The sequence below is a fragment of the Daucus carota genome, chromosome 3, assembly GCF_001625215.2.
Source record: "Daucus carota subsp. sativus chromosome 3, DH1 v3.0, whole genome shotgun sequence".
NCBI lineage: Eukaryota > Viridiplantae > Streptophyta > Magnoliopsida > Apiales > Apiaceae > Daucus > Daucus carota.
In genome coordinates, this window is record NC_030383.2 from 27,682,809 (window position 1) to 27,697,377 (window position 14,569).

Genomic DNA, 14,569 nt, shown 5'->3' on the forward strand with positions numbered 1-14,569 from the left:
CTTAGAGACGCGATCCTTAGACGAGGGCTGCGTGGTGATTGCTTGTTCCGGACCTCCATCTTTCGCTAACGTAAAGCTTCAACAAGGTATTATTTCGTATCTCCATGATCAGCCGTTCTTTATAGATGGATCCTCGGGTTAGGGTTTCGGATTTTTTTTATTTTACGTCGATTATCCGCTGCGTTTGTTGCCCCGAAACCCAACAGTGGTATCAGAGCTATGTCTATAAGGGGCTGATTTGGTTACGTGTTTACAGTATTCGATGCATGTATGCATGTTTTATGAATCTGCCTTGATATGGTTTTGAGATATGTTGATTATAACATGCTATATTGATCATATATGATTCTGTTATGTTAAATATAATGATATGATGATACTAGCATGATTATGATTTGCCATGACTGATTAGTATGCGATTTGTATGTTCTGCATATGATGTGTTGTTTATAGATGGTGTATGGACATGATCTGGTCACTGGGGAATGATCAGCATGTATGTGATATATGCTTCTGAAACTGCATATGATGCAGTAGTGGCAGAAGGTAACAGATATGATCTGTTGTTCCGAAATTGATGATTTTTGTATAGCACTTGTATTCCGGAATCAAAAATTTCTAATCAGCTCGACCCCAGCCTGGGGCTGCCGCCCCCGGACCCCGCCCGGTGGCTGCCGCCCCCGGACCCCCGCCCGGTGGCTGCCGCCCCCGAACCCCCACCCAGGGGCTGCCGCCCCCGGACCCCCGCTTTGTATTGTTATGTATTTTTGTTTGTTTACTTGAGCATGGTGCTGGTTATGGCCTTAAGGACCCCTAGTTTAATGTTTTTGGTTTTGGTTGTATAAATACGACTTGCATGTCGTGATATTCATTCTTGTAATTTTAATCTCGAATGTAACTCGAGTTTTCTCATGTAAGTACATTAGAATAGGTTGTATTCAATTATTCATTGTAATGTACTTGAAGATTGAAGGATGATCCACAAGGAGGGGCAATCAAGGAGCATGAAGACTTGTAATAGTTATACATCTTCACCATAGATTGACCTAGATTCTTTCATTAGCTTGAAAGAATCATATAGGATAAAGGCCATAACCATGCACGTTTACATACTGCACTTTACATATATGATGCATGAGATGATGATATGTATGCGTAGTTATAGAGATGCATGCTTAATTAGATTAAGATGTATGTATTCGATACGACACCCATGCCATGCTTGTTTAAACAAGATAAAATCTGTAACGACTCAAGATTTTAAAAAGGAATACAACGATCATGAGATTCTCGTATTTATGAAACACGGAATTAATTATGGATTTTCGATATTCAATGAGAGGAAGATTCCGTCGGATTTGGGGTTTTTAAGTATAGCCGTTGTGCCAACACCTCAGGTCGGGTTTTCAACCAATCAAAGAGTATTGATTTGAAATATTTGATTCAAGGAAAAATAGAGGATCTCTTTATGACAGGATCATGGTCGTTTTAATAAAATCCCTAATTAAAAAAATATTAAGTTAATCAGATGCCTTCCAATGATTAATACTCGTCAAGATCTAGATTGAAAGAAGTAGGTTTGCCAAAGCAAAGTGCTTTAATCAATCATGGGAAGACGTGATAAGTAAATGTACTTAGTTATTGAATTATTGGGTCTAACTTAACTAAACCATCACAATAGGATTGTGGGTTTAGAGGCATGGAGTTTGGTGAGATTTATTACATAAATATGTGCAAAGGGTTGCTCCACCAAACTATCCAAGAGTTATATTTGATATAATTGACAAATGTTGTCTACCTAAATAGTCATGTTTTGAGAGTATTAGCCCACGCTAACTTAAAACATGGATGAAATATGGATCTTGGCTCACTAGAAAGATTCGCAGAAATGCTTTCCGAATTAATAGTTAGGGCTATTGATTTGAACAAAATAGTGGGAGATATATATTTTGAATATATATTTATAATCACTTGAACATAATTTAATAAACATCTGTAGACTAATTTATCTTATGTATTTGAAAATATTGTAGATATCCAATGGCAAATAATTCAAACAACTTCTCTGTACGATCAGTCCTTGAGAAGGACAAGCTGAGAGGAACCAACTTCCTTGACTGGCAAAGGAATTTGAGGATTGTCCTCAAACAAGAGCGCAAGCTCTATGTCATAGATATTCCTCGCCCTACACCTCTCGCTGAAGGATCAACCCGTGCTCAGCATACTGCTTATCAGAAGCATATCGATGATGACACGGATGTTCAATGTCTCATGTTAGCGACCATGAGTGCTGAACTTCAGAAACAACATGAGAATATGGATTCTTATGATATGATTGAGCACCTTAAGCGTATGTTTGAGGGACAGGCTCGTCAGGAGAGGTTTGATACTTTCAAATCTTTGAATGCTTGTAAGCAGGGTGAACGTGATCCGGTAGGACCGCATGTTCTGAAGATGATAGGGTATATTGATTATCTTGAAAAATTGGGTGCCCCGATTGGTCCTGAGCACCAAATTGATCTGATCTTTCAATCTCTAAACAATAACTATTCTCAGTTTGTAATGAATTACAATATGAATGAGATAAACAAGAACCCCGCCGAATTGTTGGCAATGTTGAAAACTGCTGAAACCAACATTCAGAAGGCGTCCCCTACTCCCATATTGATGGTGAATAAGGGGAAGGCCAAAGGAAAGGGTAAATGGAAAGGCAAGAAGAAGATGGGATCTAATTCTAATGCCAATCCGAAACCTGGTCCAACTAAGGCCTTGAAGCCAAAAGGTGGTGTTCAGAAGGAGGGTGATTGTCACTATTGCAAGAAACCAGGTCATTGGAAGAGGAACTGTCATGCTTATTTGGAGGATCTGAAGAAGAAGAAGGCTGCTGCCGCTTCTGATTCAGGTATTTATGTTATAGAAGTCAATTTGTCTACTTCAACATCTTGGGTATTAGATACTGGATGTGGTTCTCACATTTGTATGAATGTGCAGGAGCTACAGGGAAGTAGGACGTTGGAAAAGGGAGAAGTCGACCTACGAGTTGGCAATGGAGCAAAAGTTGCTGCTATAGCTGTAGGGACTTATCATTTATCGTTGCCCACTGGGCTTATTTTAGAACTTGAGAATTGTTTTTACGTGCCTGCAATTTGCAGAAACATTATTTCAGTTTCTTGTTTGGACAAGAAAGGTTTTGCTTTTTCAATTCAGAACAATAGTTGTTCCTTTTCTTTGAATAATGTTACCTATGGGGTTGCACGTTTATTTAACGGTTTATATGTTCTTGACTTGGATACTCCCATCTATAATGTGAATAATAAACGACTTAAAACTGATGACTCAAATAAAACATACCTCTGGCACTGTCGTTTAGGCCATATAAATGAGAAGCGCATTTCCAAGTTACATAAGGATGGATACTTGGATAAGTTTGATTTTGAATCATACGAAGCATGCGAACCATGTCTCATTGGAAAAATGACTAAAGCACCTTTCACAGGACAAGGTGAGAGGGCCACTGAGAGATTGGAACTAATACATAGTGATGTATGTGGTCCAATGCGAACTATGGCAAGAGGTGGCTTTTACTACTTCATAACATTTACTGATGATTTCAGTAGATATGGATATGTGTATCTTATGAAGAATAAATCCGATTCTTTTGAAAAGTTCAAAGAGTACAAAGCTGAAGTAGAAAAGCAAACTACCAAAAGTATTAAGACTCTACGATCAGATCGTGGAGGTGAATACTTAAGCCAAGAATTTAAGAATTTCTTAAAAGAGTGTGGTATTGTATCACAACTTACTCCTCCTGGAACACCACAATGGAATGGAGTTTCCGAGAGGAGAAATCGTACCTTGTTGGACATGGTGCGATCAATGATGAGTCATGCAGATCTTCCAATTAGTTTTTGGGGCTATGCCCTAGAGACGGCTGCCTATACACTTAACCGAGTTCCTACTAAAACGGTCCAGAACACTCCATATGAGATATGGACTGAGAAACGTCATAGCATGTCATTTATGAAAATTTGGGGATGTGAGGCGTTTGTGAAACGTCAAAATTCTGACAAGCTAGGACCTAAGTCTGATAAATGTAATTTTGTGGGATACCCAATTGAAACAAGAGGTTATTCATTCTATAATCCTTCTGAGAACAAAGTGTTTGTTGCTCGAACCGCTGTGTTCTGTTCGCAAAAATCTACACGCAAGCGCACGTGATCACAAGTAATATATTTGTTCGTTCCCATAGAGACTGGTGAATTAAGAATACGCACCTATGCAACAATGTATGAGTAATTTTCACTGCTAAGACAATTAACAAGGATGTGTTCTTTTATACTAATAACTAAATTTACTAATCAAATTCAGAATAGGAAAACACATGGGATTCTAACTTCATTATCGAATTCATCTAGAATTGAAATTACTGATTAACATGTGACTGTTGATCCTAATCAGACAACACGAAAGTAATACATGCCAACTCTCGTTGCACACATATCATACCAATTAAAATCCACAATTAAGACAGAAATCTCATGGACACCAACAAAGCTCAGACCCTATATCTCTATAGCGGTAGTGTAAGCAGAGAGGTTTAATAACAGGTCGTCTATCGTGATTACACAGGGTGATAAAAATAGTTCAAGTCTACCACAAATTATGTTTCATTCACATAATCCTATGTTTACATGGCATAGTTCTAAATTCAACCATCCACTCTCGCTTCAGAAAGAATTAACAAACAACTTAGAAGTTAGCTACGCTCCTAAGAAAAATAAGCACGGCGCATGCAAAGAAATCAACGTACGTCACAAAATCAAGCAATTAATATTCGTTACTAGACTACATCGATAAATCCATTAGAATCCCATGAAGGCGGTTAGTTCATAATCGAACTAATCGACATCATCGATTCTAGTGAAAACATGATAAATAAAATACGAGAATTAAATGGAATAAAAATACTTGAATTAATAATAAAGAACACAATGTTACAGAATTGATGTTCACGATCTCGCTCGAAACTGTCACTTCCTCGCGAAGAACGATCTACTACAAAACTGATAATGTGCTTGATTACCAAGAAAAACTAAACTATCATATTATTCTCTCTAAAAACTACTTGGAGGCTAGGGTTTTACACATGAGAAAATAAATTACATTGACCAAGTCAACCGGGCCTCGACCACTGCTCAATTCCCTCAGAAAAGCTTCAAAATTCGGCCCGGAACAATTCTGCTGGGCGCAGCCGCGCTAATCAAGCGCGGGCGCACTAGTTGACTGTGAGGTAGCGCAGGCGCGCTAGGCACTAGCGCGGGCGCGCTAGTGTCTGCCCCCGGATGGCCAATTTCTCCAATTCCGCTCGTACTCGCGTGCATGTCCTTCCTCGCTCTAGTACCACTTCCGTAGGTGATCACGGTTGCATTTAGCACATGCAACAAGCCCTTTAAACCCCTAGATAGCTCTAGTGGACGAGTGTGTTCTCGTGAGGGTTTGTAGAAGATGTACACACAAAATCCCAAGTCGTGATGAATCCACAATTCTCTATTCTTGCAAATAATGCACCAAAAACAACCTAAAATGAGAGAAAATCACTTCATCACCTCAACTCGTGACCTGCACAGAAAAACACTAAAAACACATCAAAAGACACTAAACACTTAAGTACAACCAACCAATTTAAGTGGAAATGAAGGCCTATAAGTGTGTATAAATACCACTTATCACACCCCCAAACTTAAACTGATGCTTGTCCCCAAGCGTCAACGACACTATACAATAATACAATGCAATGCATGAATGCAACTACGTGATGAATGAGTGAACTATGAAGTAATTGCCTTGCCAATTATAATACCTCAGATTGTGCTAATGTTCTCGAATTTCATCTCTCTCGCTACTAAGTCAATTGCTCTTCTATTTACAAGTGTGGAGTGCCAGTGTGTGCAAGCATGCTCTTTTATTGAGACAAGACAAAAACTACTAATCCCACAGAATCCCAATCAAGAATCGTAAAAGTTTAAAACTAACACCCCGTCACTCAAGTCCCACCAAAAGCCAAGGTCCCAAAGAATGTCCACACCCTTCTATTTTATTCACTATTTTTTTTTCTTTTTTTTTTCTTTTTATTTTTATTATTGGTGATTAATTGCTCGGTCTAAGGTCAGAGCGCTTCGCAGTGTAAATGCGTTTCGAACACCACAAGACTTCACACACCAATTATTCACTCTATTCTAGTGATTTATTTAACCGTGCAATGGTTGAGATCCCTAAAGATTTATGCACTAGTACCCATGTAGCGAGTGTTGGGTCAACAATCCCAAACCACGAAGGGCTTTAGGTTGTTAGGCACAAAGTCCCCTCAGACTTAATTACTCGAGTACTAATGAGCTCAACCTAGTTAATTCTACCACTTATTTTTTCTAGTGAATTTTATTTACTACTTTTTCTCTTCTTTTTTTTTTTTTTTAGATAGGCATATCTACTCCTCAGTTCCCCCAAACTTAAGAATTACAGACCTAAGCTGAAGGGTGTTCAATTCAATCCTAGAATTCATGGAATTTCGTCTAAATCCTATCTCAAGAACATATGTGAATTACAATTTCCAACACAAGCAATTTCCAAGTACTAACCTCGCATTGCGATTGAAATTACTAATCAAGAACTACGCACATAACTCATCATAGGCAATTAACTTGGCTTAACTTCATAATTCATGCAAATGCTCGTGATACTGACTACGACAATTACCACTAAACATGTAAATTAAAAAAAATTGAGAAAAATAGAAAGAAAACGTGCGAAATAATCAAAGCAAAATAAAAAATAAAATAAACGTGAACTACATGAACTAACTAACACATGCAATAATAAACTACATTATAATAATATGCTCTTCCTTAGATTACCACCCCCAAACTTAAAATTTTCAATGTCCCCATTGAAAGCGGTAAAAAGGCTAGAGCACCCACATACCTACTCGGAGTCCGAGTCCTCCCCCTCCTCTGCTGGAGGTGAATCAGGTGGAGGATACTGCATCCCTGCTCCGAATACTGGCCACTGAACTGTGACCCCCTGTGCCTGTAAAGCATTACCAAGAGCTTGTGTCAAGTCAAATGCAAACCTCTGGTGGATGTCATGCATAGTGTCCATCCGTCTCGCTAGTCGGCGATAATGAACATCTCCCATCGGTTCGGAGCTCCTCTCCGTCTGTGAAGTACCAGCTCCAGAAGCTCTAGTGCGCTCCCTCCTAATAAATCCTGGACGTCCCCCTGGCATCTCATCATATATGTACCCGAGGCCTCGAGGGTGGGGAACTCCTCTATCCCACTCCGTCATCCGACTGATCGCCGAATGATCAATAGGTGCTGCTGGCAACTGTAATTGCTCGTTGGCTGGCCAACGAACACCGCTTGCTCGACATAGCTTCGTAACAATTGTGCCGTATGGAATGGCACCAGTGGTTCCTCCCTGTAAGAACCTCAGAATCCCCTGATGAATAACATGTCCCAGATCAATATACTTGTCCGAGACAATCCCAAAGAGCAGAATAGCTCTATCCACCGTCACCTCATGCCCATGTGAAGATGGCATGATGTTAGCACAGATGAAGGCGTTCCACGCCTTCGCATACCGGTTTAAAGCGGCTGCCGGAAAAGAAACATGTGCCGGCAAAGGAGGTGCTGTCATCTTCCAATTCGTATCCGGCACACACATATCATACACCAACCGCTCAAGATCAACCGGATCATCGTCAAACCGGCGTTTGGCACGCCCGATCCTCTCTACAACCCAATCTTCTTCATTACGGCGCTTGGCACGCCCCCAATCACTCTACGGATCGCCTCCGCACTATAATCCACACGGATTCCTCGCACCACCGTGAACCCATCGCGATTCTCCTTGGCATTAGCATAGAACTCGCGAATAATGGCCAAGGGAACCGCCTCCGGAGCCTCGCAAAAAGACTCCCATCCCCTTTCTTGAATCATCTTCAAGAGATCACCATCTTCCGCCGTGGGTAAGAATCCCCTCTCCTTGACTATCGACTTATTCATAAGCCGTTGAAACTCGTTTCGTGCACCATCGGAGGTGAACTCAACATCACCCATCGAGGAAGAATCGCTAGATGTAGGGGCTTGGGTGCTTGGTCCTTGTGATCTTCGGGCTCTTTTGGGTGCCATTAATAGAGATTTAGAGTTGCAAGAGGTTTATGTGTGGTGGGATTGAGAGATTTGATGGTGGTTGTGTGTATGGAGGTGTGTATATATAAGTAGGGTTTGTAGAATTAGAATAGGAATTGGAGATGGGTTTTGTGTTTATATAGGATTTTGAGAGCTGAGTTAGGGTTATTGAGGATATATTTCGGGCTAGGCATGCAAAATTAGGATTGTGGGCTTTTAAAAACGGAAAATAAAATATTTTTGGGAGAAAATCGGGCTTCTGGGCAGACAGTAGCGCGGCCGCGCTAAGTATAGCGCGGGCGCGCTGTACACTTTAGCGCGGGCGCGCTGGACACTAGCGCGGGCGCGCTAGTGTCTGCCACCCAGGGCCAAATTTTCTCGTTTTTTGCGTTTTTGAGGTTTACAACGGTACAACATGGTTCCAATGCGCGGGTTGCCTCCCACGAAGCGCTTGTTTAACGTCGTTAGCTCGACGTGAAGTCCAGAATTAATCCGATTTCGATTGAAGAATCGTGGTTTGTACCTCACGGTTCACATTTCCGCCAAAGTAAGGCTTCAACCGTTGACCATTAACCTTAAATGATTCATCCGGTGATTTGGCATAGATTTCTACCGCACCGTGGGGGAATACTGTCTTGACTGTAAACGGTCCCGACCAGCGTGACTTGAGTTTCCCTGGAAACAGCTTCAACCGAGAGTTATACAATATAACCAATTGTCCTACCACAAAAGATTTTTGTATCAACCGCTGATCATGCAATCTTTTCACTTTCTCTTTGTAGAGTTTGTTATTTTCATAAGCACGGAGGCGGAACTCCTCCAACTCATTGAGTTGAATCATGCGTTTCTCTCCAGCTAATTGTAAGTCGAAATTCAACTTCTTTAGTGCCCAATAAGCTTTATGTTCCAACTCTACTGGTAAGTGACAAGCTTTCCCAAACACTAGCTGAAATGGAGAAGTACCCAATGGTGTTTTGTAAGCTGTTCGATAAGCCCAAGCAGCCTCGTCTAATCGCAAGGACCAGTCTTTCCTAGAAGGGTTAACTACCTTCTCTAATATGCGTTTGATCTCTCTGTTAGACACTTCAGCTTGACCATTCGTTTGAGGATGATAAGCAGTAGCAACCCGGTGATTGATATTATACCTCGTCATCAAGGTTGTGAATTTCCGATTGCAGAAATGAGAGCCTTCATCACTGATAATGACTCTAGGGACTCCGAAACGGGTAAAGATTTGTTTTTGAAGAAATTGCAAGACCACCTTAGCATCATTTGTAGGTAAGGCTTTCACCTCCACCCATTTAGACACGTAGTCAACTGTTAATAGAATATACTGGTTGTTGCAAGACGAAATGAACGGTCCCATAAAGTCAATACCCCAAACGTCAAATATTTCGACTTCCAAAAGCATTTTAAGAGGCATTTCATTCCTCCTAGAAATATTACCTGTACGTTGACATCGATCGCAACCCAACACAAACTGATGAGCATCTTTAAACAGAGTTGGCCAGTAAAAACCTGCTTGAAGTACCCTCTTTGCTGTCTTCTCTCCGCTATAATGGCCTCCATAACCAGTGGAATGGCACTCGGGCAAAACTCCCTCAACTTCATTATTAGGGATACACCGTCTGAGAATTTGATCGACTCCTTGTTTAAACAAAAATGGTTCATCCCAAATATACCATTTCACATCGTGAAGGAATTTCTTGCGTTGAGCATAAGAGAATTCTGGAGGAATGACCTTACTCACCAGATAATTTACAATGTCAGCAAACCATGGCTCTTCGGCCTCAGCCCCAAACAACTGTTTATCTGGGAAGAATTCATTAATTAGAATACTGTCGGTAGTTTGTTTACTATGATCTTCTAGTCGGGATAAATGATCCGCTACCTGATTTTCTGTGCCCTTCCGATCTTTAATTTCTACATCAAATTCTTGGAGTAATAGAACCCAACGAATTAGCCTTGGTTTGGAATCCTTCTCTGAAATGAGATACCGAATGGCTGCATGATCAGTGTATACCACTACCTTTGTTCCAAGAAGATAAGACCTGAACTTCTCAAAGCTAAAGACAATAGCTAGAAGTTCTTTTTCTGTAGTAGTGTAATTCAACTGTGCATCATTTAAAGTTTTGCTGGCGTAGTAGATAACATGAAACACATTACTTGTACGCTGGCCCAGTACAGCTCCTACAGCATAATCACTGGCATCACACATCAATTCTAATGGTTTACTCCAATCAGGTGCAGTGATGATAGGTGCTGATGTCAACTTCTTTTTCAAAATTTCAAATGCTTCCAAGCACTCCTCATCAAATTTGAATGGATTGTCTTTCTCTAACAGATTGCACAGAGGTTTGGAAATTTTTGAGAAGTCTTTGATGAATCTCCGATAGAAACTTGCATGACCAAGGAAGCTTCGGATGCCTTTAACCGAGAGTGGTGGAGGAAGATTTTTAATTGTTTCCACCTTCGCTTTATCCACTTCCAGTCCCTTGGCAGATACTTTATGTCCCAATATGATTCCTTCTTGCACCATGAAATGGCATTTTTCCCAATTGAGAATCAGATTAGTTTCCACACAGCGCTTAAGAACCATTCTCAGATTCGTGAGGCATTCGTCATAAGATGTTCCAAATACAGAAAAATCATCCATGAATACCTCCACATTGATGCCGATCATCTCTGAGAATATTGCCATCATGCACCTTTGAAAAGTGGCTGGTGCACCGCATAAATCAAAAGGTACTCTTCGGAATGCAAATGTACCATAAAGGCATGTAAAGGTTGTCTTTTCTTGATCCTCCGGAGAAATAGCAATCTGATTATAGCCAGAATACCCATCCAACAGGCAATAGAATTCATGACCAGCCAACCTGTCAAGCATCTGATCAATAAAAGGCAGAGGGAAGTGATCCTTCCTTGTAGCTTTATTCAGCTTTCTGTAGTCCATGCAAATCCTCCAACCAGTGACAGTTCTAGTTGAGATGAGTTCCCTTTTTTCGTTGGCTACTACTGTCATGCCTCCTTTCTTAGGCACACATTGTATTGGACTCACCCATGAGCTATCTGAAATTGGATATATGATACCTGCATCGAGCCATTTAAGAATCTCTTTCTTTACAACCTCCTTCATGATAGGATTTAACCTTCTCTGTTGTTCCACTGAAGGTTTGCTTCCTTCTTCAATGAGAATTTTGTGTTGACAAAAGGATGGACTGATTCCCTTGATATCAGCTATAGTCCAACCAATTGCTGTTTTGAATTCCCTTAGCACCCTCAAAAGTTTTTCCTCTTCCTCACCTGACAAGTTAGCTGCAATAATAACAGGAAGAGTAGAACCTTCACCAAGAAAAGCATACCTCAAGTGATCCGGTAGCGGTTTAAGTTCAAGTTTAGGTGCTTCGATCACTGATGGTTGTAGTGGTTTATGATCTTCCTTTTGTTCCTCCAAGCCAAGAGATTCGACAGGTGGTTCAAAATTCCTTCGCCAAGGTGATGAGTTAAGATGATGGAGTTCTTCCAATTCTTCTTCACTGTCCAATTCCTCATCATTGGTAAGGATTGCTTCCAATACATCATTCTGTAAAACCCGCTGGCTATTAGCTTCTGCCGTAGTATCAAGTACATCCATACTGAAACAAGATTCCTCATCAGTCGGTAATTTCATTGCATTGAATACGTTGAACGTGACCGTCTGATCTTGTATTCTCATTGTAAGTTCCCTTTTTTGGACATCGATCAAAGTTTGCCCGGTGGCTAAAAAGGGTCTACCCAAGATGATAGGAATTCTTTTGTCTTCTTCAAAATCAAGAATGACGAAGTCGGCTGGAAATATTAATTTATCAACCTTGACCAGCACATATTCAATTATACCCCTCGGATATGTGATCGAACGATCAGCCAGCTGTAAAGACATGTTTGTCGGCTTGAGCTCTGGCAGGCCAAGTTGTGTGAAGATAGATAGAGGCATCAGATTGATGCTAGCTCCCAAGTCGCACAGACACTTATCAAAAGAGAACTCCCCAATAGTGCAAGGGATAGTGAAGCTTCCCGGATCTTTCAGCTTAGGTGGTAATTTCTGTTGAAGTACAGCACTACATTCCTCTGTTAGTGCCACTGTCTCTAATTCTTCGAGCTTTAGCTTTTTTGAAAGAATACCCTTCATGAATCTGGCATAGCTAGGCATTTGCTCGAGTGCTTCTGCAAACGGAATGTTGATGTGAAGCTTTTTGAAAACCTCAAGGAATTTACCAAATTGCTTATCCAGCTGTTGTTTCTTCAACCTCCTAGGAAACGGAGGTGGTGGGTATATTTGCTTTGGCATAGTAGCAGCTGCAGGAATAGCCCTATCCAATTCAACATTAGGTTTTATGCCCATTGTATTCGAAGGGAGTTCTGCTAGAATTTCTTGTGGTTCATCATCCTGATCTTGTACTAATGTTGAGGTTGGCCCTGTTGTAGTTATTCCAGATCTCAGCGTAATGGATTGGACTTGCTCCTTAGAGTCCCTCTTACCTGGTACCTCTGTATCACTAGGGAGATTCCCCTGTGGTCTGCTTAATAAAGCATTAGCTAACTGACCGACTTTTGTCTCCAAGGCTTTTAAAGTTACTGCCTGACTCTTGTACATGAGTCTTAGTTCTTCCATGTCAGACCTTTCGTTAGCTGATTGCCCATGATTCTGAAATCCCGGAGGATGATATGGCTGTTTAGGTGCATACTGTTGTGAAGTTCCAGCCTGACTATATTGTTTAGGTCCTTGTTGAAATCCTTGTTGAGGCTGATTATAACCCTGATTATTACTCCAGCTGAAATTCGGATAATTTCGGTTGTTAAGATGGTAAGTAGCTGGAGCAGGCTGTTGACCTCTCTGAAAGTTGCTCACAAATTGTGCTGATTCACTAGAAATGGCACACTGATCAGTAGAGTGAGTACCAGCACATAATTCGCAAATTGAGATTGGCTGTTGAATTCCTTGGTGAGCCAGAGAATCGACTTTCATCGTGAGAGCCTTAAGTTGAGCAGCAATAGCTGTAGACGTGTCAAGATCAAGAACTCCGGCTACCTTCCCTCGAGTAAGTCTTTGGGTAGGGTTCTGATATTCATTAGCAGCCATCATTTCAATAAGATCATAAGCTTCTTCATAACTTTTAGCCCATAGCGCACCTCCAGAAGCAGCATCAAGCATAGGTCTGGATTGAGGTCCAAGACCATTATAGAAACAGTTTATTTGCATCCAATCCGGCATGCCATGATGGGGACACTTCCTTAGCATCTCCTTATATCGCTCCCAGGCTTCACAGAATGTTTCTCCTGATTGTTGAGAGAATTGAGATAGAGCATTTCGTAGTGCAGCAGTCTTTGCCATGGGGAAGAATTTAGTGAGAAATTTCTGAGATAGATCTTCCCATGTAGTAATAGAGCCAGATGGTAAAGAATGCAACCATCCCTTAGCCTTATCTCTCAGTGAAAATGGGAAAAGCCTTAGCTTCACAGCATCATCAGAGACTTCATTAAATTTGAAGGTGTCACAGATCTCTATAAAATTACGTATATGCATATTAGGGTCTTCAGTAGGAGAACCCCCATACTGTACCGAGTTCTGGACCATTTGAATAGTTCCTGGTTTGATTTCAAAGGCTTTGGCTACGATTGCAGGCCTGACAATGCTTGACTGGATATCATCGATCTTTGGCATAGAGAAATCCTTTAATGCCTTACTGTCTGGTTGTGCTTCAGGTTCTGTCATCGTTTCAGAATCAGAAGAAGAAGTTGAATCAATTGCTTCCTTACGAGCTTTAGAACGTGTTAGCATAAACGCGACCCAAGTACCTGAAATAAAGAAAAGAAGAAAAGTGAGAAGAGAATAGAATCCTAGTCAGTGAATTTTTAATGCACACTGATGACAAGTACATAAACTAATTAATTAACACCGAGTCCCCGGCAGCGGCGCCAAAAACTTGTTCGCAAAAATCTACACGCAAGCGCACGTGATCACAAGTAATATATTTGTTCGTTCCCACAGAGACTGGTGAATTAAGAATACGCACCTATGCAACAATGTATGAGTAATTTTCACTGCTAAGACAATTAACAAGGATGTGTTCTTTTATACTAATAACTAAATTTACTAATCAAATTCAGAATAGGAAAACACATGGGATTCTAACTTCATTATTGAATTCATCTAGAATTGAAATTACTGATTAACATGTGACTGTTGATCCTAATCAGACAACACGAAAGTAATACATGCCAACTCTCGTTGCACACATATCATACCAATCAAAATCCACAATTAAGACAGAAATCTCATGGACACCAACAAAGCTCAGACCCTATATCTCTATAGCGGTAGTGTAAGCAGAGAGGTTTAATAA

At 40.7% G+C, this 14,569-nt stretch overlaps 1 protein-coding gene and 1 non-coding gene across 2 annotated transcripts in view; one reads left to right on the forward strand and one right to left on the reverse strand.

The window, feature by feature from the left end:
• The window catches only part of LOC135151449 (uncharacterized), a 96,537-nt gene extending 83,970 nt beyond the window's left edge, over positions 1-12,567 (reverse strand). Inside the window, exons 1-4 of the mRNA XM_064089899.1 lie at positions 12,348-12,567; positions 10,216-10,376; positions 9,793-10,164; positions 8,910-9,666 (exon numbers count right to left, since the gene is read on the reverse strand). Coding sequence (XP_063945969.1) covers positions 8,910-9,666; positions 9,793-10,164; positions 10,216-10,376; positions 12,348-12,567 — 1,510 coding nt within the window. The remainder of the gene's footprint in view (positions 1-8,909; positions 9,667-9,792; positions 10,165-10,215; positions 10,377-12,347) is intronic.
• An 868-nt stretch (positions 12,568-13,435) lies between these two features.
• LOC135151913 (small nucleolar RNA R71) lies at positions 13,436-13,542 on the forward strand. Its single transcript, XR_010290820.1, has one exon. It is a non-coding gene; the product is annotated as a small nucleolar RNA R71 (small nucleolar RNA).
• The last annotated feature ends 1,027 nt before the right edge of the window (positions 13,543-14,569 follow it).